Raw genomic sequence first — 25,182 nt, forward strand, 5'->3', positions numbered from 1 at the left:
AGTTATACATATACATATATAAACTCTTTTTTAGGTTCTTTTCCCATATAGGTCATTACAGAGTACTGTGTAGAGTTCCCTGTGCTATACAGTAGTTCCTTATTAGTTAATCTATTTTATATATAGTAGTGTGTATATGTCAATCCCAATCTCCCAATTTATCCCTTCTCGCGTTTCCCTGCTGGTAACCATAAGATTGTTTTCTACATCTGTGACTCTATTTCTGTTTTGTAGATAAGTTCATTTGTACCATTTTTTTAGATTCCACGTATAAGTGATATCATACAATATTTGTTCTTCTCAGTCTGACTTACTTCACTCAGTATTACAATCTCTAGGTCCATCCATGTTGCTACACGTGGTATTATTTTGTTCTTTTTTTATTGCTGAGTAATATTCCATTGTATGTATGTACCACAAAAGATTGAGAACTTAAAAGGCAATGAATTGGACCTTAGGTAAGCAACTGTAAACCCGGATATTTATTTTTCTTACCTTGCCACAAAAAGCTTTTCAGGTGTCATGCTAACTATTCCACTCATTCTGTTTTGTTGTGTTTTGTTTTTTTGACATGGGCAAGAGGAATCTGAATTCATAGTGATTTTCATATACGTCACATAAAAGTGATTATAACTTTATGTTTAGAAAGAGTTAAAAATCTTCCAATTGGTTAGTATTAAAAATGTAAACATATTATGATTGATACCAAAATGTTCAAGTGGCGAGCTTAAATGATTTTTCCAGTCTGTAACTAACTAGAAGAAAATTGTATAGATTTTGCAACTGGCATTCAAACTTTGGGGGCCTAGATGGGTAGAACTTAGTGAAATTTCAGTACTTTCTGTAGAATGACTCTTCCCTAAGATTTAGGTTGACCACAGTATACTATTCTTCCAAAATGTGCTATCCTTTGAAATCTCTTCAAATATTATAAAACAGTGTCTTCTAGATTACCAAAGGCACGATTGTGGTAAGAGAGGAGCATGAGCACTCCAGTCCACAGACCCTGCCTCCTAATCATTGCTTTAGTGGACTGTAAGTGTGTGGGATGGAAAAAACTTGACAGTCATTTTTGTAAAGGACCATAGGTAGTTCATATGATTTAGGGAAATAGACTATAAATTATTTGTTTTTAAAGAGATGCAGTCCGGCTGGAGAAGGTAAATTAAAGTGTCAGTGTCTGTGAAACTAGTCTCTGGGAGTAGGGAGAGAAGAAGTCAGGGAAGCTGAGACTTGCATACCCCTTGAAATCATCTGTTGCATAATAATAGTAGCACTTTCTTACTATATTTGGATTCTACTGATAGACTTTCATTGGATTTTTTTAAGTGTTCTTTTTGTGTTTTGATAAATTTATTTAGTCATTGAAAAAACCACGTTTAAAAATTGCTAAAATATATTTTGAAACATAAAACATTAGACGAGTTTTCTAAAAATTACTTTATAAAATTTTTTTAATAAAATAGATACCTAATATACAGTCATTTCTCTTTTATACGATTTACATTGACATATATATGCTTTACGTGATTTCCATTGATAGAGTTACATTGATTTAAAACTCCTATTACTGCTACTAATAAGCTAAGTTTTGTACATCTAAAATTCAGTGCTTTGATCCTAACATATACTTTTTAAAAGTTTTTTTAATTAATAAACTTTAAAAAATAAGTTTATTTATTATTTTTGGCTGCGTTGGGTCTTCATTGCTGCACCCGGGCTTTGTCTAGCTGTGGCAAGCAGGGGCTACTTTTCATAGCAGTGCACGGGCTTCTCATTGCGGTGGCTTCTCTTGCTGTGGAAAACGAGCTGTAGGCCTGTGGGCTTCAGTAGTTGTGGCATGCGGGCTTCAGTAGTTGTGGCGCATGGGCTTAGTTGCTCCACGGCATGTGGGATCCCCCCGGACCAGGGCTCGAACTCGTGTCCCATGCGTTGACAGGCGGATTCTTAACCACTGCACCACCAGGGAAGTCCCAATAAACTTTTTAAAGAGCAGTTTTAGATTCACAGAAAAATTGAGTGGAAACTACAGAATTCCCGTATACCCACACCCTCCCCCCTACACATAATGTATACTTTTCAAACTTGTTAATATTAGCTAATAAGTTGTGTAAGTCTAATAATATTTTAAGAAACAAATCTCTTCACCCTCAAGAATGTTCTTATATTACTGAATTTTAGGCTTTAAATATTCTTTATTTTTATTTTTGATGAGCTAATTCAGAAATAGGCATAGCCTTTCTAAAGCTTTTAGATTAAGAAGGCAAATGCATTTTCTAAGTCAGTTAGGTCACATTTCTTAGAATATTTGGAGATGGCCAAACTATTTAAACAATCAGTCAATCATTATTATGAAGGCATGTGTTACGTAGAGTAAATAACAGTTTTTATGATTTATCTCTTCAGTTACTGTGTGCTTTTAGTCTGGTCATTGAAAGTCTAGTCTGCTCTCATCTATGCCTGCAACCTTTGTTGGTGTAAGGATTGCATTTATTTTAGAGATTCATTTTAATCTGAAAATTAAATGATAAGTAACGTCTTGATTTACAGTCCATTTCTATCCTTTTATTTGGTAATGTTTAACTTTTGGTAAACCTTATATATTGTTTATTGAGAAACTATTGGTTAAAAAAGGGTTGTGGTAAAATTTTGTTTTTGCATTAGTAGACCAACTTTGAAATGGGCATTCTTAACTGACATGGAACATAAAAACTTATTTTACTGCTGCCTCATTAGCTTAGATTTGTCTGATTATTTTTTGACATAGTTACCTTTCTTTTGTTTGTTTTTTACTCAGCAGTTTCTTTTTATCATTCAGGAAAAGTATGTATAAAGTAATGTTCAAGTATACAAATTGGAGCCTTGATTGTAGCACTATAATATTTCAACATTGGCATACAAGTAGTAGATTACAAGAAGTACTAGCAAGATCTTGTAAAAATATAATTTCACCCATGAACTCCAAGAATAACTTAACCACAAGATGTTTATCTGTTTTTGCCTCCCCAGTGTGTTGGTGAAAATAGTTTGCACGCAGTGAATGAGCATAGACATTTTATAAATGTTTTTTTAAGACAGTTTCCTTTGTGACTTAAAATAATCTTATGTTGTTAAGACACTGTGCTTTTGAGTCCTAGGTTCATACAAAGTGCCAGGCTTTTATTTTATTAATATAGTTACAAATTCCTTTTATGTAATTTTAATGAGATATAGCCAGAGGATAGCAAATGTCCTAGTTACATGTTTATTATTTCTTTATTTTTAGGGTTTACAGATTGGTACTCGAGAATTGGAAGAGATGGGAGCAAAATTTTGTGTTGGTCTATTGCGTTTGAAAAGACTGACATCCCCACTGGAATATAATCTACCTTCTTGTCTGCTTGACTTTGAAAATGACTTGATTGAATCGAGCTGCAAAGTAACTAGGTAAGACATACTTGTTTTATTCTTTTGTTATATGGTAGTATACTGTTAAACTTCATTAAATTAGTTACGCAGAGGAAAGGCACAGAGATTTTGACAGCCAGGAGCATTTTTAGAATTAATATACATAAGTCTTGCTTCTTTTAACATTGGTATTTGGATAAAATTCTAATGAAATATCCTTATATTTGGGATGCTGTTTTAGTGATCTTAATGATTTAGTTTTAACTTAAAAATAAGCAGTGTGGAAAACGTTACTTAGATAATGTGTAAATTAAGAAGGCTTGGAGCCAAGATTCATAGTTCAAAAGAAATTTTATTTTGTTGATAATCTACAAATATCAGATGGCTTTCCAGTCACCTTCTGGTTACATCTACTAGAAACAGCTAATTTAATATCCCTCTGAAAATATAGCTACATCTGCCAAGTAGTATCCTTCTGAGTAGGTAAACTTTTGCTCCTAAAATTCAGTGTATGTAAAATTTGATCAGTTATTGGCTCAGAGATAATTTAGTATCACAATTCTTAATCATAGTACCAGAGTTTAGCATTTTATAGTTTGATACACATGGGTAGGAATAGTCCCATTTTATAGAACCTACATGATTTTTATTGTTGGACATTGACATCAGATTTGTTAATTTATTGCCAAGCTATGTTATATATATATATATCAATTTAGTAGTTTTAAGTGTAGTAAAACATTAATTAGAACTTGATTCTTATATAATGTGATAATTGAGGCAGTGATCCTCTGCATTCTCTATATTTCAAAACACTTGCTAAACAATAATGGAAATAAATATAAATATATTTATGTGTAAATAAGTATAAATAAAGTTCTCATTGATGTTTAGAAGCCTACTTTTAAGTTATTTCATGTATTCTTCCCCCCCCATCTTTTTGAGGTAAAATTCACAAATAAAATTGTAAGATATTTAAAGTGTACACTGTGATGATTTGGTATATGTATACATTGTGAAAGGATTTACCCCATTGAGTTATTAACATACCCATCCATCACATCACATGTTTACCTTTGTGTCTGGGTGTGAGGAATATTTTTCAGTTTTGCTCTCCTAGCAAATTTCAATTATACAATCCAGTGTTATCTAGTATAGTCACCATGTTATACATTACTTCCGCAGACCTTATTCATCTCAACACCTGAAAGTTTGTATCACTCTTACTAACCTCTCCCTATTGTGTCCTCTGCCTGCCCCATATCCCCTGGCAACCACTTTCCTACTCTCTGTTTCTGAGTTGTTCCAATTCTTTTTTTTTTTTTAACATTTCATATGTAAGTGACACCATGCAGTATTTGTCTTTGTCTGGCTTATTTCACTTAGCATAATGCCCTCCAGTTTCATCCATGCTGTAGCATATGACAGGATTTCCTTCTTTTTTTTTTTAAGGCTGAATATTCCATTGTATATCTATATACCACATTTTCTTTATCCATTCATCCATCAATGGACAGTTAGATTGTTTTCATACTTTGACTATGTGAATAATACTGCTTTGAACATAAGAGTGTCTTAACAGTTTTCAGTGTACAGATCTTCCACCTTCTTGGTTAATTTATTCCTAACGATTATTTTTGATGCTATAGTAAGTTTGTTTACTTGATTTCTGTTTCTGATGTTTCATTGTTAGTGTATAGAAATGCAGCTGGTTTTTGTATATTGATTTTGTATACTGCAGCTTTACTGAAATCATTTATTACTTCTAACGTTGTGCTGTTTTTAGGGATTCTATGTGATATCTTGTCTACTGCAAATAGAGAAAATTTACTTTTTCCTTGCTGATTTGGATGCGTTTTATTTCTCTTTCTTGCCTAATTGCTCAAGCCAGTACTGTGTTGAATAAAAGTGGTGAGAGTGGGCATCCTTGTTTTGTTCCTTATCTTAGAGGAAGAGCTTTTGGTATTTCATTGTGAGTATGACATTAGCTGTGGGCTTGTCATATATTGCCTTTATTATGCTGGTTTGTTGAGTTTTATCATGAATGGATGGTGAATTTTGTCAAATGCTTTTCTGCATCTATTGAGATCATTATATGATTTTTATCCTTCATTTTGTTAATGTGGTGTATCACATTGATTGATTTACATATGTTGAACCATCCTTGCATCTCAGGGTGCAAGGTGATCATGGTTTAGGTATGATTCTTTTAGTGTATTGTTGAATATGATTTCCTAATACATTTTATTGAGGATTTTTGCATCTAAGTTCATGAGGGATTTTGGCCAATAATTTTCTTGTTTTTAAAATTTCTTCTCTGACTTTGGTATCAGGGTAATGCTGACCTTGTAAAATGAATTTGGAATTGTTCCCTCCTCTTTTAATTTGGGAAGAGTTTGAAAATAATTGCTATTATTTCTTGCTTAAATGTTTGGTAGAATTCATCATTGAAGCCATCTAGTCTTGGGGTTATCTTGGAAGGTTTTGAGTATTGATTCAGTTTTCTCACAAGTAATTGGTCTGTTTGGATTTTCTGTTAATTTCTTCATGATTCAGTCTTAGTAGCTTGTATGTTTCTAGGAATTTTTTCCATTTCTTCTAGGTTGTCCAATTTGTTGGTGTATAATTGTTCATAGTGGTCTCTTATGATCCTTTGTATTTTTGAGGTATCTGATGTGATGTCTCCTTTTTCATTTATAATTTCTCTCTTTTTTTGGGGAAGTCTCACTGTTTGTCTATTCTATCTTTTAAAAAATTAGCTCTTAATTTTATTGATTTTTTTTCTTTTTAGTCTCTATTTCATTTATGTCTCTTTGATCTTTGTTATTTTCTACCTTCTGCTAACTCTAGGCTTAGTTTGTTCTTATTTTCCTAGTTCCTTGAGGTGTAAAATTATGTTGTTTATTTGAGATCTTTCTTTTCTCAGGTATTTACTGTTATAAACTTCCCTCTTAGAACTGCTTTTGCTGCATATTATCAGTTTTGGTATGTTGTGTTTCCATTTTTAGTTCTCTCAAGATATTATTTGATTTCTCTTTCACTCATTGGTTGTTCAAGAACATATGTAATCTCCACGTACTTGTGAATTTTCCAGTTTTCCTAATTGATTTCTAGTTTTCTTTTCTTTTCTTTTCTTTTCTTTCTTTCTTTCTTTCTTTCTTTTTCTTTTTCTTTTTCTTTTTCTTTTTCTTTTGCCACACCACACGGCTTGTGGAATCTTAGTTCCCTGACCAGGGATTGAACCCAGGCCCTCAGCAGTGAGGGCACGGAGTCCTAATCACTGGACCACCAGGGAATTCCCAATCAATTTCTAGTTTTATATTGTGGTTGGGCTTAATATGATTTCAGTCTTCTTAACTTTATTAAGACTTGTTTGTAGCCTAAGATATGATTTACCCTGGGTAATGTTCCATGTGTGTTTATGTACTCTTTTGCTGTTGGATAGAATGTTTTATATATCTGTTAGGTCCGTCTGGTCTAATGTGTAGTTTAATTCCAGTGGTTTTTGTTAGACTCATTTTCTGTCTTGGATGATCTATCCATTGTTGAAAGTGGGTGTTTGAAGTTCATTGCTATTCTTATATTGCTGTCTGTTCCCTCCTTCAGATCTGTTAATATTTGCTTTATATATTTAGGTACTCCTATGTTGAGTGCATAAATATTTACAATTGTTATATTCTCCTGATGAATTGATCCTTTTATTATTTTTTTAAAAAATTAATTTATTTGTTTATTTATTTTTGGCTGCATTGGGTCTTCGTTGCTGCGTGCGGCTTCCTTTCTAGTTGTGGCAAGCAGGGGCTACTCTTCGTGCAGTGCACTGGCTTCTTATTGTGGTGGCTTCTCTTTGTTGTGGAGCATGGGCTCTAGGCGCATGGGCTTCTGTAGTTGTGGCACATGGGCTCAGTAGTTGTGGCTCGCAGGCTCTAGAGCACAGACTCAGTAGTTGTGGTGCATGGGCTTAGTGGCTCCATGGCATGTGGGGTCTTCCTGGACCAGGGCTCAAACCTGTGTCCCCTGCATTGGCAGGCGGATTCTGAACCACTGCGCCACCAGGGAAGTCCAGTCCTTTTATTATTATATAATGACCTTATTATTTTCTCTTGTTGGTCTTTGGTTTAAAGTCTTTTATTTCTGGTATAAGTTTAGCTACCCCTGCTTTCTTCTGGTTTCTATTTGCATTGAATTTATTTTTTCATCACTTCATTTTCAGTTGATGTGTGTCCTTAAAACTGAGAAACTGAGGTGTCTCTTGTAGGCAACATATAGTTGGGTCTCTTTTATTATTTATTCAGCCACTCCATTTTTTGATTGGAGAATTTAGTCCATTTACATTTAAAGTAATCATTGATAAGTGTGGGCCTACTGTTGTCATTTTAATTGTTTTCTGGTTATTTTGTAATTCCTTTGTTTCTTACTTCCTCTCTTGCTCTCTTCCTCTGTGATTTGATAATTTTCTGTACAGTAAGTCCCCTACACATGAACCTTCAAGTTGCAAACTTTCAAAGATGGAAACGTGTGTTCACATGTCCAATCATGTAAGCTAGTTCATGTGTCTGGTGTACATTGTCATCTGCGTGCATCCTTTACAAGTGGTTGTGCTTTTGTGTACTTTACTGTATAGTACTGTATAGAGTACAGTAGTACAGTATCTTTATTTCAAGCTAGATCTGCAAAGGAACAACTTCATTGAACTCCTTGCTGTGCCACATGAGGAGCTTACTAATGAAGACCTGATAGAATTGGAGACCCAGAGAAAGGATGAAGAGAGACAAGAAGAAGAAGAAGTAACTGAAGAACCAAAGAGATTCACAACACAGGAAATGGCAAGGGGATTTTCTTTATTTGAGGAGGCACTGTTAATTTTGAGGCACAGGAGCTGAATGTAGAACAGTACACGAAGTTTGCAGCAGCCGTTCAGAATGCAATCCAGTGCTGCTGTGTCATCTATGATGAGAAAAAAAGAGCTACTACCCAGACATCCCTGGATCATTTTTTCAAGAGGGTAGATATAATTGAATCCAGAAAGGAACCAGAACCTATGTCATCAGCGTCAGGCATGAGTGAAGTTGCAGCTTGCCCTCCGTCTCCTATTGCTGATGATCCTTCAGTTCTATCATCTCTCATCTCTCCTCTCCCTCCTCCAGTCAGTTACTCTTCTTGCCTGTTCACTCGATGCCAGCCCCTGTATGCCAGCTGTTTTACTGTACTACTGTACTTTTCAAGGTACTGTACTGTAAGATTAAAAATATTTTATTTTTTGTGTTTGTTTGTTTTTTATGTATTATTTGTGTGAAAAATATTATAAACCTATTACAGTACAGTACTATATAGCCGATTGTGCTAGTTAGGTACCTAGGCTAATTTTGTTGGACTTACAAACGTGCTCTCGGAATGGAACTTGTTTGTATGTAGGGGACTTACGGTAGTGGTATGCTTTGAATTCTTTATCTTTTGTATATCTTCTATAGGTTTTGGCAGTGCATTGAGGCTTACATAAAACATTTTTTTTTCTTTTTTGCCAAGGCCACCACCCTTATGTAAAACATTTTAAATATAAACAGTCTATTTTAATCTGATAATTACTTAACTTTAAATGCATACCAAAACTTCCCCTTCCTTCACATTTTGTTTAACGTTATAATTTGCATCTTTTCACATTGTATATCCATTAACAAATTATTGTAATTACATTTATTTTTAATACTTTTGTCTTTTAACCTGCAAACTACATTTATAAGTGATGTACCCATCACCATTGCAATATTAGAATATTCTGAATTTAACTATATATTTACCTTTACCTGTGAGTTTTATACTTTCATGTTTTCCTGTTACTAATTAGTATCCTTTTGTTTCAGCTTGAAGAACTTCCTTTAGCATTTCTTTTAAGACTGGTCTAGTGTTGATGAACTCCTTCATCATTTGTTTATCTGGAAAACTTATATCTCTTTTTCAGTTCTGAAGGACAACTTTGCCAGGTAGAGTATTCTTGATTGGCAATTTTTTCCTTTCAGAACTTTGATTATATCATCTTACTCCCTTCTAGCCTGCAAGGTTTCTGCTGAAAAATCTGTTTATGGTCTTATCTGGGTTCCTGTGTATGTAATGAGTTTCTTTTTCTCTTGCTACTTTGAAGATTCTCCTTGTCTTTAAGTTTTGATGATTTAATTATAATGTGTTTTGGTGTGGGTCCTTTTGGATTTATCTTTTTTAGTGCTCTCTAGACTTCCTAGATCCAACTGTCTGACATCTCTTTCTTTTCCCAAGTTAGGGAAGTGTTCAGCCATTAATTCTTGAATAACCTTTCTGCCTCCTTTTCTCTGCTCTCTTTCTGGAACCCCTATAATGCATATCTTAAGCTATTTTCACTCTTTCGTTATTTCTGTTTGTACCTGTGTTTGAAAAAAATTCCGCTGCCATTTTCAGGTTTGCTGATCCTTTCTTCCACTTGATCTAGTCTGCTGTTGAAACTGTCGTATTGCATTTTTCAGTGCAGTTATTATAGTCTTCAGCTCTATCATTTCTGTTTGGGAATTTTTAATATTTTCTGTCTCTTTTTTGAAGTTCTTACTTTGTTCATGCATTACTCTCCTAACTTTGGTGTGCCTCTTTATGACCATTATTTTGAACTCTGTATCATGTAAATCACTTACCTTTATTTCATTAAGATCTGCTTCTGGATATTTTTATTGTTCTTTGTTTGGAACATATTCCCCTAATTCTTCATTTTTATTGACCCTGTTCATTTCTGCACATTAGTTAGAACAGCCACCTCTCCCAGCCTGACATAATGGTCTCATGGCATGAGCTCTTTGTTGTGTTTCATACTTTTGTTATTCCCCAAAAGAGAGTGTTCTGAAAGGAGCTGACAGTATAATAGAAAAAGCACAATTTACATTTGTGAAGGGGCATGATGGTAATTATAAAAAATACAGAAAATACATTAATATATTTAAAAAACAAAATTTATAAATTGCATAGACATATTGAGAAAAAAGTTACTGAGTAAATAATTTAAAATCACCTGGATTTATGTGGAATAAATTTCTTAAATTAGTAAGTTTTAGGCTAGGGCTTGAAAGATAGTAGGTGAGGCTTGGTAAAGAAATAGGAGCTAACATGAAGAAAACAAAGTTGACAATAAGAAGCAGACTAATTTAGGTAAGGTGGAAAGGATTGCTTGGAGCTTAGAAAAGCTAATGTTGAAGAAGGCATTACGGGAGTAGGTGTTCAGTTTCATGGGAAGGTTAGTGTGGATTTTATAGAAGAGAAGTAGTAACTGTATATGTTCTTAAGCAAGGAATGATAACTGATATATCCTATGCAGTGTTATTAAAATTCAAAATGTTTAGAAGCTTATGCTAGTGTAATACTTCTGTATTGTAAGCACCAGGTATTATGCTAAGTTGAGGGAAAAGGTGACTACAGAGCTTTCTGGGGTTGTTCTTTGAGGTTGATACTTTTAATGTATACTACTGGTGTCCAGTTATTCAAAATGCTGCTTCTTGAATGTAGATTTCTGTTATTCTTATTTTCTTTTGTTTTAGTTGGTTTCTAATATGGGTAGAGTGAATAAGGAGGAATGAGAGAGGTTCTGATTGTTGTCTGAAGATGAAACTAGCTAGCTCCAAAGTTTCTGATGGAATTATTGGTATATACTTATTGCTTTTAAGACTGCCCCCCCCACCACCAAGATTGACAAAGCTCTTTTCCTCATAGCTGCTGTCATTTATGATTTTAAAATCTTATTTAATAATGATTGCTTACTCATTTGGCTGTCCTTTTTATTGCTTCTTGGAAACTTTTCAAGAATCATTGTAAATTCTTGTCATTATTTGCATTATTGGTAAAATGGGCGGGAGGGAAGTTGTACATAGTTCTCACCTTTCCCTCTTTCTCCTAGCTTTTGATAATCATCCTTTAGTTTTGCTGTGCATTGGCAATCACTGATAACAATTACCTTGGAAATAAAAGCTATAGTAAATGTAACACAGATCAGTTGGGTTTATTTGTTGAGGCCAAAAATGGGGGTTGTGGTGTTCAAAAACTTTCCTTTGAGTGTTTCTTCTCTATCTTCTTTGCTTTTTCTCCTCTTTCAACTTTTCTTCTCACCCTACACACTTTCCATAAGTGATATTCATTCCAGTGATTTTAAATTACGTCTGTGTCTTGATAACTCCAAAATACATATAATCTTCCAGACCTCTCTCCTGAGCTCTAGACTTACGTATCCAGCTTCTGACTTGGTTTCGTACACTTGGACACAAAATTAACTTGTCTAAAACTCAACTCATGACTTCTGTTCGCCTACCTCTCCCCAAACAAACCCATTCATCTGTATCCACCTCCCTCTACCCAATTGCCCTTGTAAGAAATCTTATTCTTGGCATCTCCTTCTCTCTCCCTTACCCTTAATCCAATCCATCACCTGGGGCTTTTTGATTTCTCCTCCAAAATATTTCTCAGATCTTTCTATTTCTTTCCACCACTTCTGCCATTACACTGGTCCAGACTGCCATCATCTCTTGCCTGCTCTACTCCAGTAGCCCCTCCCTGGTCTTTCCCTACTTTTTTGTATCCTCCAGTTTCTTTGTACGAAGTGGTCACTGTCCTGTTTAAAGTCCTTCAGTTATTTTCCACATATATGGCCTGTATCCATTATCAGAGTCTCTGAGGTCCAGAATGAGCCATCTATACCTTTCTTTCCCCCTTTAGCTTGTCCTACTCTCTATCTCTGTATTCTTACCATTCCAACCGCACTGACCATCTTTTAGTTTTTATGACAGTGCTCCTAAACTAGCAAAGGTCTAGTTTTTATTTTCCTATTTGTTATGGATTGATAATTGACTAAAATACAGTAAGAATGAAGTACTATACAAATGGAAGAGGGCACCCCAAGGAATGCAAATATAAGCTCCAATTTCCTGTTATTAGAGTCACCAGACACATAATTTTATGTAAAATTGTTGTAAAAGTTTCTGAACACTTCATTTTAATTCCTAGGCTTTTGTTGCCATGGACCAATAACAAAGAATTTGTGGACCATACCTTGAGTAGTGCTATTCTAGAACATGAAAATCTTTTTATCATCCCAGCGTCTTTGCATCTGCCTTTTCCTCTACCAAAATGTCTATGCCTCCACTTGTTTAAGGTTTTATCCTTATCCTCAGTGCTATTCAGTTTCAGTGCATTGTGTTTAGGAGTGGTATGTTAAAAAGAATATACCTTGGTTGACACTTAATATGTACTTTTAATTTGAGGACTCTTCAATTTTGAAAAAATCTCAACCTTTTTTTTTTTTTTTTTTTTTTTTGAAAATTGCTTCTTTGACAATTCCTTTATTCTGTTCTTCCAGAATTCCTACACTGGAGCTTCTCTGTCTGTTCTCCACACATGTCTCTTAACAACTTTTTCACATTTTCTATCTCTACTTCAGTCTAGGTAAATTCTTCAGTAGCATTTTATAATTCACTAAATTTAGTTGTTTCTGGTCTAAAGTTTATCTCATGGGAGTATTTTATTTTAAAGATTATATATTTCACGTCTAATTGGTTCTTTTTTGTTTCTGCATTTTTAAATTTCATGATGCCTTGTTTATTCTTATGGCTACTATTCTTCTCTTCTTTGAAGACCCTAAATACTTTCATAGTCATTTGTAGATCATGCCATTATTTTTGTGTTGGTAAGCTCATCATGGTTTCTCAAGAGTTTTGTAACTTGCAAGCTCATATTAAATGAGAGCTTCCCCCAAACCCCCAGCTCTTTCAAGTCTCTGCCCTTAATCCCTTAATGATTTTGTGTTGCTTCTACCTGGCCCTCTCTAGGCTCCAGTCCAAGCTTATATTAGCTTATGCTAGCATTTAATTAGTCTTGTATTTCCTACTTCCCATCCTTCAACGATACTGGGGATTTTGCTGGACAGGTGACTGTGTTCATGAGGGTTCTGACTTTGCTGCTTTGTCTCCTTTTTTCTGACTTAATAATTGCAACTTTGTAAAATCTTAGCCTTAGGCAGAAGTCTCAGCCTTATTTTTTCAGCCTCCTTTCTAAAGTGGGAAGCCTCACTCCAGCTGCTCGATTGCCATGAGTCTGGGTTTAATTCCCTGGCTCTAGGACATTTAAGCCTCCCTGTTATTTTGAAGGAGCTACTGCTGCCTGCTCTTGGACCTGGAATTCAGGAGACCCATGACCTATTTTTGTGACTCTATGCTTTTTCTGGGCCAAGGAGATGTTTATCTTGTTTCTGTATGCATCTGTGTCTTTTTTGTTTTCCTGTTTTATATCTTATCTATCATTGCTCTGTGGTAAGAGCAAGGATAATAAGAGTCTCAAAGCATGTACTTGTCTAAACCAGCTTCTGAGAGAAGTCTGTCAGTCACACCTACCTAGTTAACCTCAGGGACCATATTTATGCCTTTCAACACTGTCTAATGGTGGCTTGCATAGTGCCAGTCACATACTGAGTTGAGGAAGTGGTAGGTTGCTACATAAGATTTTCAGATTCAGTTGGGTTGGATTGCTTGTTGGTTGGGGGAAAGGTCTTACAGTACCCTAAATATCAGTGTAAGGATGTTAGACTTTATCCTTTAGGCAGTAGGCAGTTTTGAAGCCACTGGGTGGAGTCTGCTAATTGGTAGTTTTTGCCTGAAAATAGTGTAAAGATTTGATTGAAGCTGAGAAGGTAGAGGCAAGAAAACCCTTGAGGAAACTGTTTGGAATCATTCATGTTTGAGAGGAGGATGAGAGCTCAAATAAGGAGGTAACTGGCAATGATTGTTTGAGGAGACAGTATCAGGTGGCAATGGAGAGGTCTTGATGCTTGAATATGGAATCAGAAGCAGGTGAAGCCACGTTTCCATATTGGAGTGAAAAAGGCAAATGGTGGTATTAGAGATGGAACTAGGAAACCACTTACTTTTACTAAGATTACCTTCCTGTCCTTTTCTCTTTATTGTCTGTACTCTTCTGTATCCTTTCTTTGTTCTTGGTAACTTTCTGTTTCCTGGTCTTAATGTGAACCTGAGGTATCATCTGAATGAATATAAGTCCTTCCCATTTTTTTTTTTAGTGAGTTGACCCTTAAAAATCTTTCAAACCCATCTTCCCCTGTCAAATTTATGCTTTTGTTTCTGTGTACAATGTGGATGGTTTTATTCCACATAGTAGCCCTCAATTTAATTTTATCTTCCTCAGGTTTAACTGTTTCTCAAGATAGAGTATCTATTTGTTGTGAACTAATTTATTTTCTATAGGCAATTTATATCAAGTAAGCTTGGAATAATTGCAGCGGCAAGAATAGTAAACATTAAATGCCTTTGTCAAGGTAATCAGTGACTTATTTATAGATGACAAATAATTAGTCATCACAACACCATAAACCCGTAGGTATTTGGCACATAGCGTTTGAGTTTGTTTAAATAAACTTAAGAAAAAGGTAAGAGACTTATTCAAAGTGAATCTTTGATAATTATGAAAAATAATTTCCCAGTTGTTCCATTTAGTATATATACCATTGCTTCATTTAATAGAAGATACTTTAGTTTTATAAACAATAATTGGAATCTAAAACTCAATTAGAAGTTGAACAAAGCTTAAAAACTACTGATCTGTAAAATTATTTTACTTGGAATGCTTAAAACTTCTGAATATAAGACTTTATATTAAAAAGCAGACAGATTCTTTAACCATGTTGGTATTACATGTATATAAGCTATAACTAGCTTTCTTTTCATTTAGTGTTTGTTTCTAACCTTCTGTCTCTTTATATGTAAATATATTGTAAGCAGAATATAGTTGTTTTTGTAAAATTTTAGTCTGACAGTTATCTTTTAATCGGAACATTAGTTCATTTACATTTACTGTAATTATTGACATATTTAGATTTAAATCTACCTGCTTATTATTTGCTTTGTTTGTTCCACTTGCCCTGTGTTTTTGCAAAGATTTCTTTTTGATTTATTCAAACTAAACTTTTTACATTTATATTATATAAAATATATTCGTATTTATATTCAAACTCAATATAAATGTGAATTTTTATCTCTTGGGACAATATAGGATCCTTCATATGTTAACTCCATTTAACCCCCTCTCAATATATGTACTGCTGTTGTCAGATAGAGTATACTATGAGCATTGTACACTTTGTAGCCGTTATTACTGTTTTATGCAGTCATTGGATCTCACCACACATTTACTGCCTCACCACTCCCTGCCCCTTTTCTCATTTCTTTCTTCGTATCAGCTTTTGTCTGGGGTCATTTTTCTTCTACTCAAAGAATACCCTTAAGTCTTCACCTTCATTTTTGAGGGGTGTTATTTTGGAAAGAGAAACGTTTTTCAGCATGTTGAGGGATCATTCTATTGTCTTCAGTTTTCCACCACTGAGTTGTCAAGTCAGCCATTAGTCTGATTGTTGCCCCTTTGAACGTGATCTATCTTTTAAGGTTAAGTTGCTTTTATGAATTTCTCTTAGTCTTTAGTTATTTAGGGGTTTAACTTAGATGTGATTTTATTTATTTTGCTTGAGATTCACAAGGTTTCTTAAATTTGTGGCTTGATGTCTTCTATCAGTTTGGGGAAATTCTTAGCCACTTTCTCTTCAAACATTGATTCTGCTCTATTATCTCCCGCTTTCTGGGACTCCATTTACTTTTTTTAAAAATTAATTTATTTTATTTTTGGCTGCGCTGGGTCTTTGTTGCTGTGCGTGGGCTTTTCTCTAGTTGCGGTGAGCGGGAGCTACTCTTCATTGTGCTGCGTGGGCTTCTCATTGCAGTGGCTTCTCTTGTTGCAGAGCATGGGCTCTAGGCTCTCAGGCTCAGTAGTTGTGGTGCATGGGCTTAGTTACTCCATGGCATGTGGGATCTTCCTGGACCAGGGCTCGAACCCATGTCCCCTGAATTGGCAGGTGGATTCTTAACCACTGTGCCCCCAGGAAAGCCCCTCCATTTACTTTTAAGTTTGACCTTTTTACTATATCCTCTGTGTCTTTTACTTCTCATGAATAAGTTTCTATTCCTTTGTCCATCTGCTTTTTTCTGGATGTTTTTTCTAACCAACCTTTAATTCACCCATGCTTCCTTTAGCTGGGTCTAATCTGATGTGAAATTTATCTTTTTAGTTCTTAAATGTAGTTAATTAAGTGGGGATTAGGGGGGAAAAACCCAAAAAAACTCGGGAGGATGATTTTTTTAAATTGAGAAATATTGCCCAGGCGCATAAACCAGCATTCTAGGAGCCTAGTAGGACTTATTTTGAGCAGACTTTCACTTACTCTCCTCACCTTTACCCCATATCTGCCTTTTGCCCTAAGTGAGTAGCCTCTCTGATAAAAAGTCTTTAGAAAGTCGACTTTCCATCTCTTTGAACTAGGGCATGGCCCAAGCAAGGGGATCTAAAGATCTAATTGCTCTTTATAATACCTTTTAACCAGTTCTGTTTTCAGTTCCCCCATATAACCATTATCTTCAATTCCTGAACTGTTCTAGGGCTTTGTAATACAAATCGGCATTTTTTTCCTTGGCTTCCCCTACTGTAGATGCTCAGCAAATTGGAGGAAGTTGGAACTCAAGCCTACTAATTTCATCCATCTTCCTCCATCCTCCAACATTTTGTTGATATCTCTTCTTTGCTATTATTTCCCCTCCAGTTTTCTTTTTGTATGGGTTTATCCTTTTTAAAAAAGTTATTTTTTTTCCCATCATCTTAGTGGCTTTTGAGGTCCACTATGTTTACCATAAGTTATAGAACTTGCTTCTCAGTGAAGCCTGTGGTTGAAAATTAATTATGTTTTATATTCTTAGGGCATTTGTTTGAAATTGCCACATGCAAATCATTTTAATTTTACCCAATTGTATTTGTTGTGTAATAAAAATTCCATTTCATACAACACTTAAGTCTGCATTATGTCTTCCCTAGGGGGTGTGTTTCTTTTAGGTGAAAGCTGGGAATGTTGGTAGAACTCATTTAAAAACTTAAAGCTTGTTAGGCTACACCCTACAGTCCTGCATGCCTTGTAATTGCCCAGCCTTAAAACCGAAGAGCGAGCCCAGAGACAGCTAGAGACATCCTTGGTTTATTGGATAGTGACTCTTACATGTCTGATGCAAGGTCCTGGAAAGAGACAGCAGGCAGGACATGGCTGCAGTCTTCGTACCGGTGGTGGGGGTGGGTGTTACCAGTTACACAGAGAATTGGCATCAGGTTGGCTCACCAGTTACCAGAGAAACCAGCAGAAGAGCATTTCCCTCACAGTCCCTTTGATAAACTAGCAGGTGGAGCCATTCTGATCTGAAGAATAGAAGATCACTAAGCTGGGGTAGGGGTGGGAGGATGGGGCGTGGGGCAAGTTACTTATTAGGCTCTATGATTAAAAGGGAAGGTCAGTCATGCCAGTAGGGTGTGGGTGAGGCAGGCACTCCTTGAGTGGGGGATGTACAGGGAGCAAGAGAACAGCCATCTTGAGTGGCCTGACCATACACAGCTATATAGTGTTTTTGAACTTAGCAAAAGTGTTTTTATTTTACCTGTTACCTGAACTAAGCAGTATTCTAGTGACCCTCATTTAAAGGATTTTGAGAACTGATAAAGCATTTAACAATACTTCTCATTAGGAAATTGTGATGGTGACTAAATTTCAGGATAATAGCCATATGGTTTTAAGTTTAAGTATGTTTGAAACATTATGGGAAAGTGAAGCTGAAAAATACCAAACTCTATACAGTGTTTTATTGTAATAAAAAATATAGCCGTATTTAAATGAAGCCTACTTATTATCTTGTAATCAAACTGTATTTGGACCTGTTTTTTTTTTAATTGAGGTGAAATTCACACAGCATGAAATTTACCATTTTTAAAGTGAACAATTTAATAGTATTTAGTTTGTTTACAATATTTTGCAACCAGCAGTCACCTCTGTCTAGTACCAAAACTTTTTTTAATCACCCACGAAGGAGACCCTCATACTCATTAAGCAGCATTTTCAGCCCCTGAACCACTAATCTGTTTTCTGCTTCTATGAATTAACCTATTCTAGATGTTTCAAATAAATGGAATCATACAATATGTGACCTTTTGTGTCTGGCTTCTTTCAGTAACCTTTGTTTTTGAGATTCATCCATGTATCACTACTTAATTCCTTTTTGTGCATATACAAAGACATAAGAAAAGTTGATGAAAAAGTTTCCCTAATGCAACTAATAAAATAAATAGGACTTAAGCTGAAGAAAGCCTTTAAAACATGCTTAACATTAGTTCTATTTTGTGTGAATGCTTCTTTAAAAATCTAATTTGGGGGCTTGCCTGGTGGTGCAGTGGTTGGGAGTCCGCCTGCCGATGGAGGGGACAGGGGTTCGTGTCCCAGTCCGGGAGGATTGCACGTGACATGGAGCGGCTGGGCCCGTGAGCCATGGCCGCTGAGCCTGCGCGTCCGGAGCCTGTGCTCCGCAACGGGAGAGGCCACAACAGTGACAAGCCCGTGTACCGCAAAAAAAAAAAAAAATCTAATTTGATGTGTTTTGATAAATGTAGAGTACATTTCTACTAAGGTACAAGAAATGAGTACAGGTCTATGGACCAGTTAACTTCATAATGTTCTTGGTTGAAAGCTCTACCCTGTCCCTAGAAGTATAAGAGAGGATAGCTGGAAGTTATTGGTAAAGTAATACAAAGATACTGATTGCTGTACACTATTAACATTAGAATGTAATAGTAACCTCCATATTATCCACACTTTCTTTATGTGAAGCTAGTGTTTATTTGTAAGTATATAAGAACTTTTTCTTCCGAGAAAATTAAGTTAATATTGTTAAAGAAAAAACATTATTCATGATACTTGTTAAAGAACAGCAAGGCAGACTTAATTCAGGAGGACTCCTACGGTGGGGTTTTGCAGTAGGGGTGAGTTGAGTTCAACTCTGAATACAGTATGGAAGAGTGGAGATTTATAGCTGAGATATAGAGTGGGGATTTGTGGATGGAAAATTGCTAAGAGAAAACATCAGGGGTAAGGGAGATTCTGGCTAAACGGACATGACAGAATTTTTGCTGAAAGCAGGCCAGGGTGATCAGATACCGAGAGTAAGGGATTAACAGATTCAGCAAGATTCTTGCTAAACCTGGAGTAAGCAGGCAGAGCCACTGAACTAAGGACAGAGACCCAAGTCAGGGCCAAGTCAGAAAGAGGACTCAGAGGACCCTGCCTCAAGTTTGGTCAAGGAGAGTCTCTGTCAGTATAGATCATTTGTGGCCAAATGTTCACAGCAATATCTAGTATAGTAAAGCTTCCTAATATTAATGTGCATCATTTTTAATGTACAGTTTACCATTTAATCAAGCTAATCTTGAAAATGGATCTTCCTTTTTAGTGACTGTGATGCACATATTTGAGTCTGATTTGCATATGAGAGTCATTTATTACTACCACGTAGAAAATTCTTATAGCTATAATTGCTATTGGAATATTTTCTAGGCAGATAAATCATTCCATGTAATTGAAGATAATGTCACAACTTCCAAGTCCCCTGGAAATCATAGTTGCTTATAACTAAAAGTGAACCATTTGTGCATTTGTATTAAGTCAGTGAAATGCTGTTGTACCCACAAATACAGAGGAAATTGAAATCATCTAGAAAAATAACTGGGACTTAAGTGAGCACTTAGGACCACAGGCCAGATTTGACTATAATGAAAACTTTGAGGCTTATCATAAGAGGAGGCAACGATCATCCTTATCATTGAGATTCAGGTAGGTGTCAAGTTAGTCATTGTTAGTCTCTAAGACTTGCCTGGACAAGACATTTGATGACCAGATACATTTATAGATATTTATGTGTTAAATTCTTGGTAGGCTCTTCAAAGAATGAAGTTATTCTTCTCACATAGGTGTCTATTTGAGACTTCAAAATAAGAATATAATATATCAGAATAAGAAGAGCACATATTCATTCAAAGAGGATTCATTCTCTCCTCAGGCAGGCCGTAGAATAGGGCAGATCGCCCCAAATGAGTGAGGAACTGAGCTGACTTGAGATGGGTTTGCAAAACTTATGAAGCTTGTGTAATCCTCGGTTCACCCCTCCCCCCTTTCTAAGCTGTAGCCCTCCAGAGGTCACAATTGAAGGCCCAGTGTTTCTCCTTTCCTTAGCACCACAAGACTGCCAAAAATTCTGTTATTTTCTGTTTTATTTGTTTTGCTGCTTTCTGCTTTGCTTTTCCGTTTCTTGCATTGTGTATTTTAAGAATTTGTCAAATACCTCTAGGTCAGAATTGTTGGGGGTCACACCTCTGTAACTCCCTTCCTTCAGGAAACTTCGCAGCTCTGAACTCCAATTTTTTTTATTAGTTTCTGCTTTATAACAAAGTGAATCAGTTATACATATTCATCTGTTCCCATATCCCTTCCCTCTTGCGTCTCCCTCCCTCCCACCCTCCCTATCCCACCCCTCCAGGCGGTCACAAAGCACCGAGCTGGTCTCCCTGTGCTATGCGGCTGCTTCCCACTAGCTATCTACCTTACGTTTGGTAGTGTATCTATGTCCATGCCTCTCTCTCGCTTTGTCACAGCTTACCCTTCCCACTCCTCATATCCTCAAGTCCATTCTCAAGTAGGTCTGTGTCTTTATTCCTGTTTTACCCCTAGGTTCTTCATGACATTTTTTTTTCTTAAATTCCATATATATGTGTTAGCATACGGTATTTGTCTTTCTCTTTCTGACTTACTTCACTCTGTATGACAGACTCTAGGTCTATCCACCTCATTACAAATAGCTCAATTTCGTTTCTTTTTATGGCTGAGTAATATTCCATTGTATATATGTGCCACATCTTCTTTATCCATTCATCCGATGATGGACATTTAGGTTGTTTCCATCTCCGGGCTATTGTAAATAGAGCTACAATGAACATTTTGGTACATGACTCTTTTTGAATTATGGTTTTCTCAGGGTATATGCCCAGTAGTGGGATTGCTGGGTCATATGGTAGTTCTATTTGTAGTTTTTTAAGGAACCTCCATACTGTTCTCCATAGTGGCTGTACCAATTCACATTCCCACCAGCAGTGCAAGAGTGTTCCCTTTTCTCCACACCCTCTCCAGCATTTATTGTTTCTAGATTTTTTGATGATGGCCATTCTGACGGGTGTGAGATGATATCTCATTGTAGTTTTGATTTGCATTTTTCTAATGATTAATGATGTTGAGCATTCTTTAATGTGTTTGTTGAACTCCAATTTTTGCCTGCATTCTTTTGAAATTGCTGAAAGCTCTGATGACTACCCTGCCTCTTAGCCACTGCCCTTGCCTGCCCTTGGTTTCCTCTGGACTTTGCCCCATGCACCTTTTCTCTTGGTTGATTTTTCTTTGTATCCTTTCACTGTAATAAGTCATAGCTTTGAATACAACTCCGTGCTGAACCCTGTAAATCTTCCTAGCAAATCACTAAACCTGGGGTGGTCTTGGGACCCCCAACACGCGTGCGCATTCCGAATTTCTGTTAAGTTGGATTGTTATCTCAGAGATTTTAATGTTCTACTGAGAATGACCAGAGACAGATGGAATTGTAACCCCTCTACATATGTGTGTAATCGAGGCTCAGAGATGAATTTATCAAGGTCATCCATCTAGTAATTCCTGACAGAACCAGGAATTGCATCTGCGTCTAACTCCAAAATTCCCCTGTACTTTCCTTATATCTTGCATCTTCCAAATGACTAAGCAAAATTACTGAAAGGGAATGGTTTCAGTTTTTGGAGCTGTCCTGTATTATTTGAGAATTAACCATTTAACGCTTTCATTATGCACAAGGAGTGTTTTTAGATCAATAGCAAACTAAGTTGGAGTTTAGTGACTTACTGTTAACCAAAGGCAACTGTTACACTTTTTTTCCAACAAAGTATCAGTAAATTAGCAACTGACTTTCCTTTTTTTTTTCCAAATAGGTAAATAATCTCTTTTTAAACATTCTGTACACTCTGTGTGTGTGTGTGTTGCATGTGAATGTGTGTGCAAGTACTTATATATATGCCGCGGCACTTAAGACTGACAGAAGTTGTTATTTGTGTTTTTTATGGATAATTTTGTTAACTTTGTGATATTTAGTAGAGGCTATAGGGTAGGAATCAAATTATATAAGTAAAATACGCTCCAATATTTGTGCAGATAGAGATTTTCTTTCACCTTAGACTTTACATTTCAACACAAGAAAGACACAGTCAGCGAGTCACAAATTTCTGACCATGTGGGCAATGGAATATTTTTCTGTTTGTAAATAAGTTTCAGAAATTCTCCCCCAGGGTATCTTTATTTATTTATTTTTAAATTTTACTGTCTGAAAACAGGTAGGTTGGTCTCAGAATTGTAAAAGAGTGCAGGGTTAAGGGAGGATCCTGAGTTACAAAGGTAAGGCAGCGTTTTTAGTCTGCTGGGCTTGGGGCAGCCCATCACCTGGACTCTTCAGGAATTGAGAAAGATTCATTTACTTTTTTCTTTAACAAGGTAGGTTTTATTAATGTCATAATAACATTTTATATTTGTGCAGCTTAGGAGTTTCAAATGCTTTCCCATTTACTATCTAATTTGAGCCAGACCACTTTGTGAGGTGGTGGGGCCGCTATACCCTTGAGAAAATCCGTGCTTGGAGAAAGTAAGTGACTTGTTCAAGATCACACAGCTGGTTAACAGAGGAGTAGAAGCACAAACCCAGACTTGCCGACTCCATGTTTCCTTCGTGCTTGTACAGGTTAACAGAGCTGAGGGTCTACACCCTGGTGTCTTGGATGTCAGAACAGCTGTAATGGCAGCAGATGAGTGTACGTTTGAGGGAGACACTGAAATTTTTAGGTTTAATTTTGTGCAGTGCCTAATAGTTTAACATAAGGATAGCCAGAAAACTTTCTGAATCTGAATGAAGCAGAATTATAAACCTTTTCCACATCATAACGATACCATACAACAGAGAATTTCAATGATTTGTCCTGTGAGAACGCCCTTTGGGGGAAAGTTTTGATATTTTCCCTGAAGCAGCATGAGGAGGATTTGTTTTTGAATTAAAATGCTATTCTCTTTTAGAATGAAATGCTTCTAAAATCCAGACTAGAAGGATATTAAGGCAGGTATATATGGAACAGCTATTAGAATGAAACAAAAACAGGGCAAAAGGAATAAACATTTGTGAAGAAAATGAGGGGAACAAGGAAGAGGTGGTGGGAAAAGCAACGTAGTAGTGATGGGAAATAATTAAATGTTGATTAGACGCCAAGAGGGGAAAGGTGAGGTGGGATGAATTGGGAGATTGGGATTAACACGTATACATTCATATGTATAAAATAGACAACTAATGAGAACATGCTGCATAGCACAGGGAACTCCACTTCGCTGTACAGTAGAAACTAACACAACATTGTAAAACAACTATACCCCAATAAAAAAATTAGACTTTCTTTTTTTATGATTAAAATAATATTTGAATTCCTGTCTGCTGATATAAAGGGATTGTTTTATAACACTAGGGCAAATTACCTTAGTCTTTCTCTGAAGTGAAGGTTATTGTGAGATCATGTGTGTGCAGGAACTTCCTGAGTTGTAAGGCACTCAAAACATATGTTGGAATTATTAATAAAAGTAAAGCTGAGTTGTTAGGACTGATCTTGTGCCTTAAGTTTTTTCACTAAGGTAAAATCACTGGGATTGGGTGATATGAAAATGGATGATCTTGTCAACCTTGCGGCTTCTCATAGAGCTCAGCAAACATTTGTTCAGGGCTACAGTGTATCAGGTAGTCTGGGAGCCGACCGGCAGGAGGTGCCAAGAGACACCTATGATTTAGTACTGAGAAGACAGGCCCTCAATAGATGGTTTCAAATGCATATGAGAAGCATCAGATAGAATGTGCAGGGTACAAAGGGCGTGTATAGAGAAAGGGCAGGGTGGGCTTTAAAAAAAGAACATCTAAAGTGCCAGTAAGAAGGCTGCTTTCAGTGAGTGATGGGGGTTGTATTCTTCCTTTCCTTTCCTCATCTCAGTATCCCCCTAGCTCCTTAAACCCAGATCTACTGACCCCTCCTGTCCCCTCTGCCCCCCTCCCCACCATAAGTTAGCACTGATGGCCCCGTTACCATTGAAGGATGTACCGAATATTTCAGCTGTGGTGTAGTCCTTAATGAAGCTGGGCTAGGAACATAATTTTGTTAGGATCCACAGAAACAGGAGTCAAATATCAGGGCCAGTGTGGGTTACAGCAGTGGGCTAAGAATATGAAACTAGTCCACTCCTGGCTCTTAGAATGGGTGATGCCAGAACGTGAATGGAGTTCATGTCACAGGTGGCATATGGATAAGCCAAAACCAAGAACTTACAGTCTTAAATTATTTTCTGTATCCAGAGCCCTGAACGTTCTTTATTGTGGGATTTCTTCTAAATTTCCAGTAGCTTGCCTTCCAGGTTGTGCTTCTCTGTCTGAAAGTTCTTGCCAGCATCTGATACCAGCTCCAAGTCTCCTTGTTTTCTGGAAACTTCTGTGGCTTGATCCTGGGCATCTTTATTGTCCCTAAATTAACTTCTCTCCCTCAGTTTCCTTATTGACTTACAGTTTATAAGACTAGGCTTTTTCTTTAAACTCTTTCCCTTTGTTCAAATTGATTAATTTTTTAGTATTTAGCTTCCCTGGGACACCCTGAGAATTTGAAACACCAAGGTCAAGATGGAATGAATTAACAGTTTTTCAAAAGAAAGAAAGAGAATAATTGTCATTTTAAAGGCAAATAATTTTTTTTTTTTTTTTTTTTTTGCGGTAT

General features: G+C 36.2%; 1 protein-coding gene across 3 annotated transcripts in view; it reads left to right on the forward strand.

The window, feature by feature from the left end:
- AGTPBP1 (ATP/GTP binding carboxypeptidase 1) overlaps positions 1-25,182 on the forward strand; it is a 173,639-nt gene that overhangs the window by 145,705 nt on the left and 2,752 nt on the right. For 2 of the 3 annotated variants that reach the window (XM_081236170.1, XM_081236171.1), the window contains one exon: positions 3,266-3,426. In XM_081236170.1, coding sequence (XP_081092296.1) covers positions 3,266-3,426 — 161 coding nt within the window. Of the gene's footprint in view, positions 1-3,265; positions 3,427-17,310; positions 17,692-25,182 lie in introns of those variants that run through there. The other variant, XM_081236172.1, reaches the window with a different exon arrangement.

Source organism: Mesoplodon bidens (genome assembly GCF_964165515.1).
Source record: "Mesoplodon bidens genome assembly, chromosome: 6".
Classification (NCBI taxonomy): Eukaryota; Metazoa; Chordata; class Mammalia; order Artiodactyla; family Ziphiidae; genus Mesoplodon; species Mesoplodon bidens.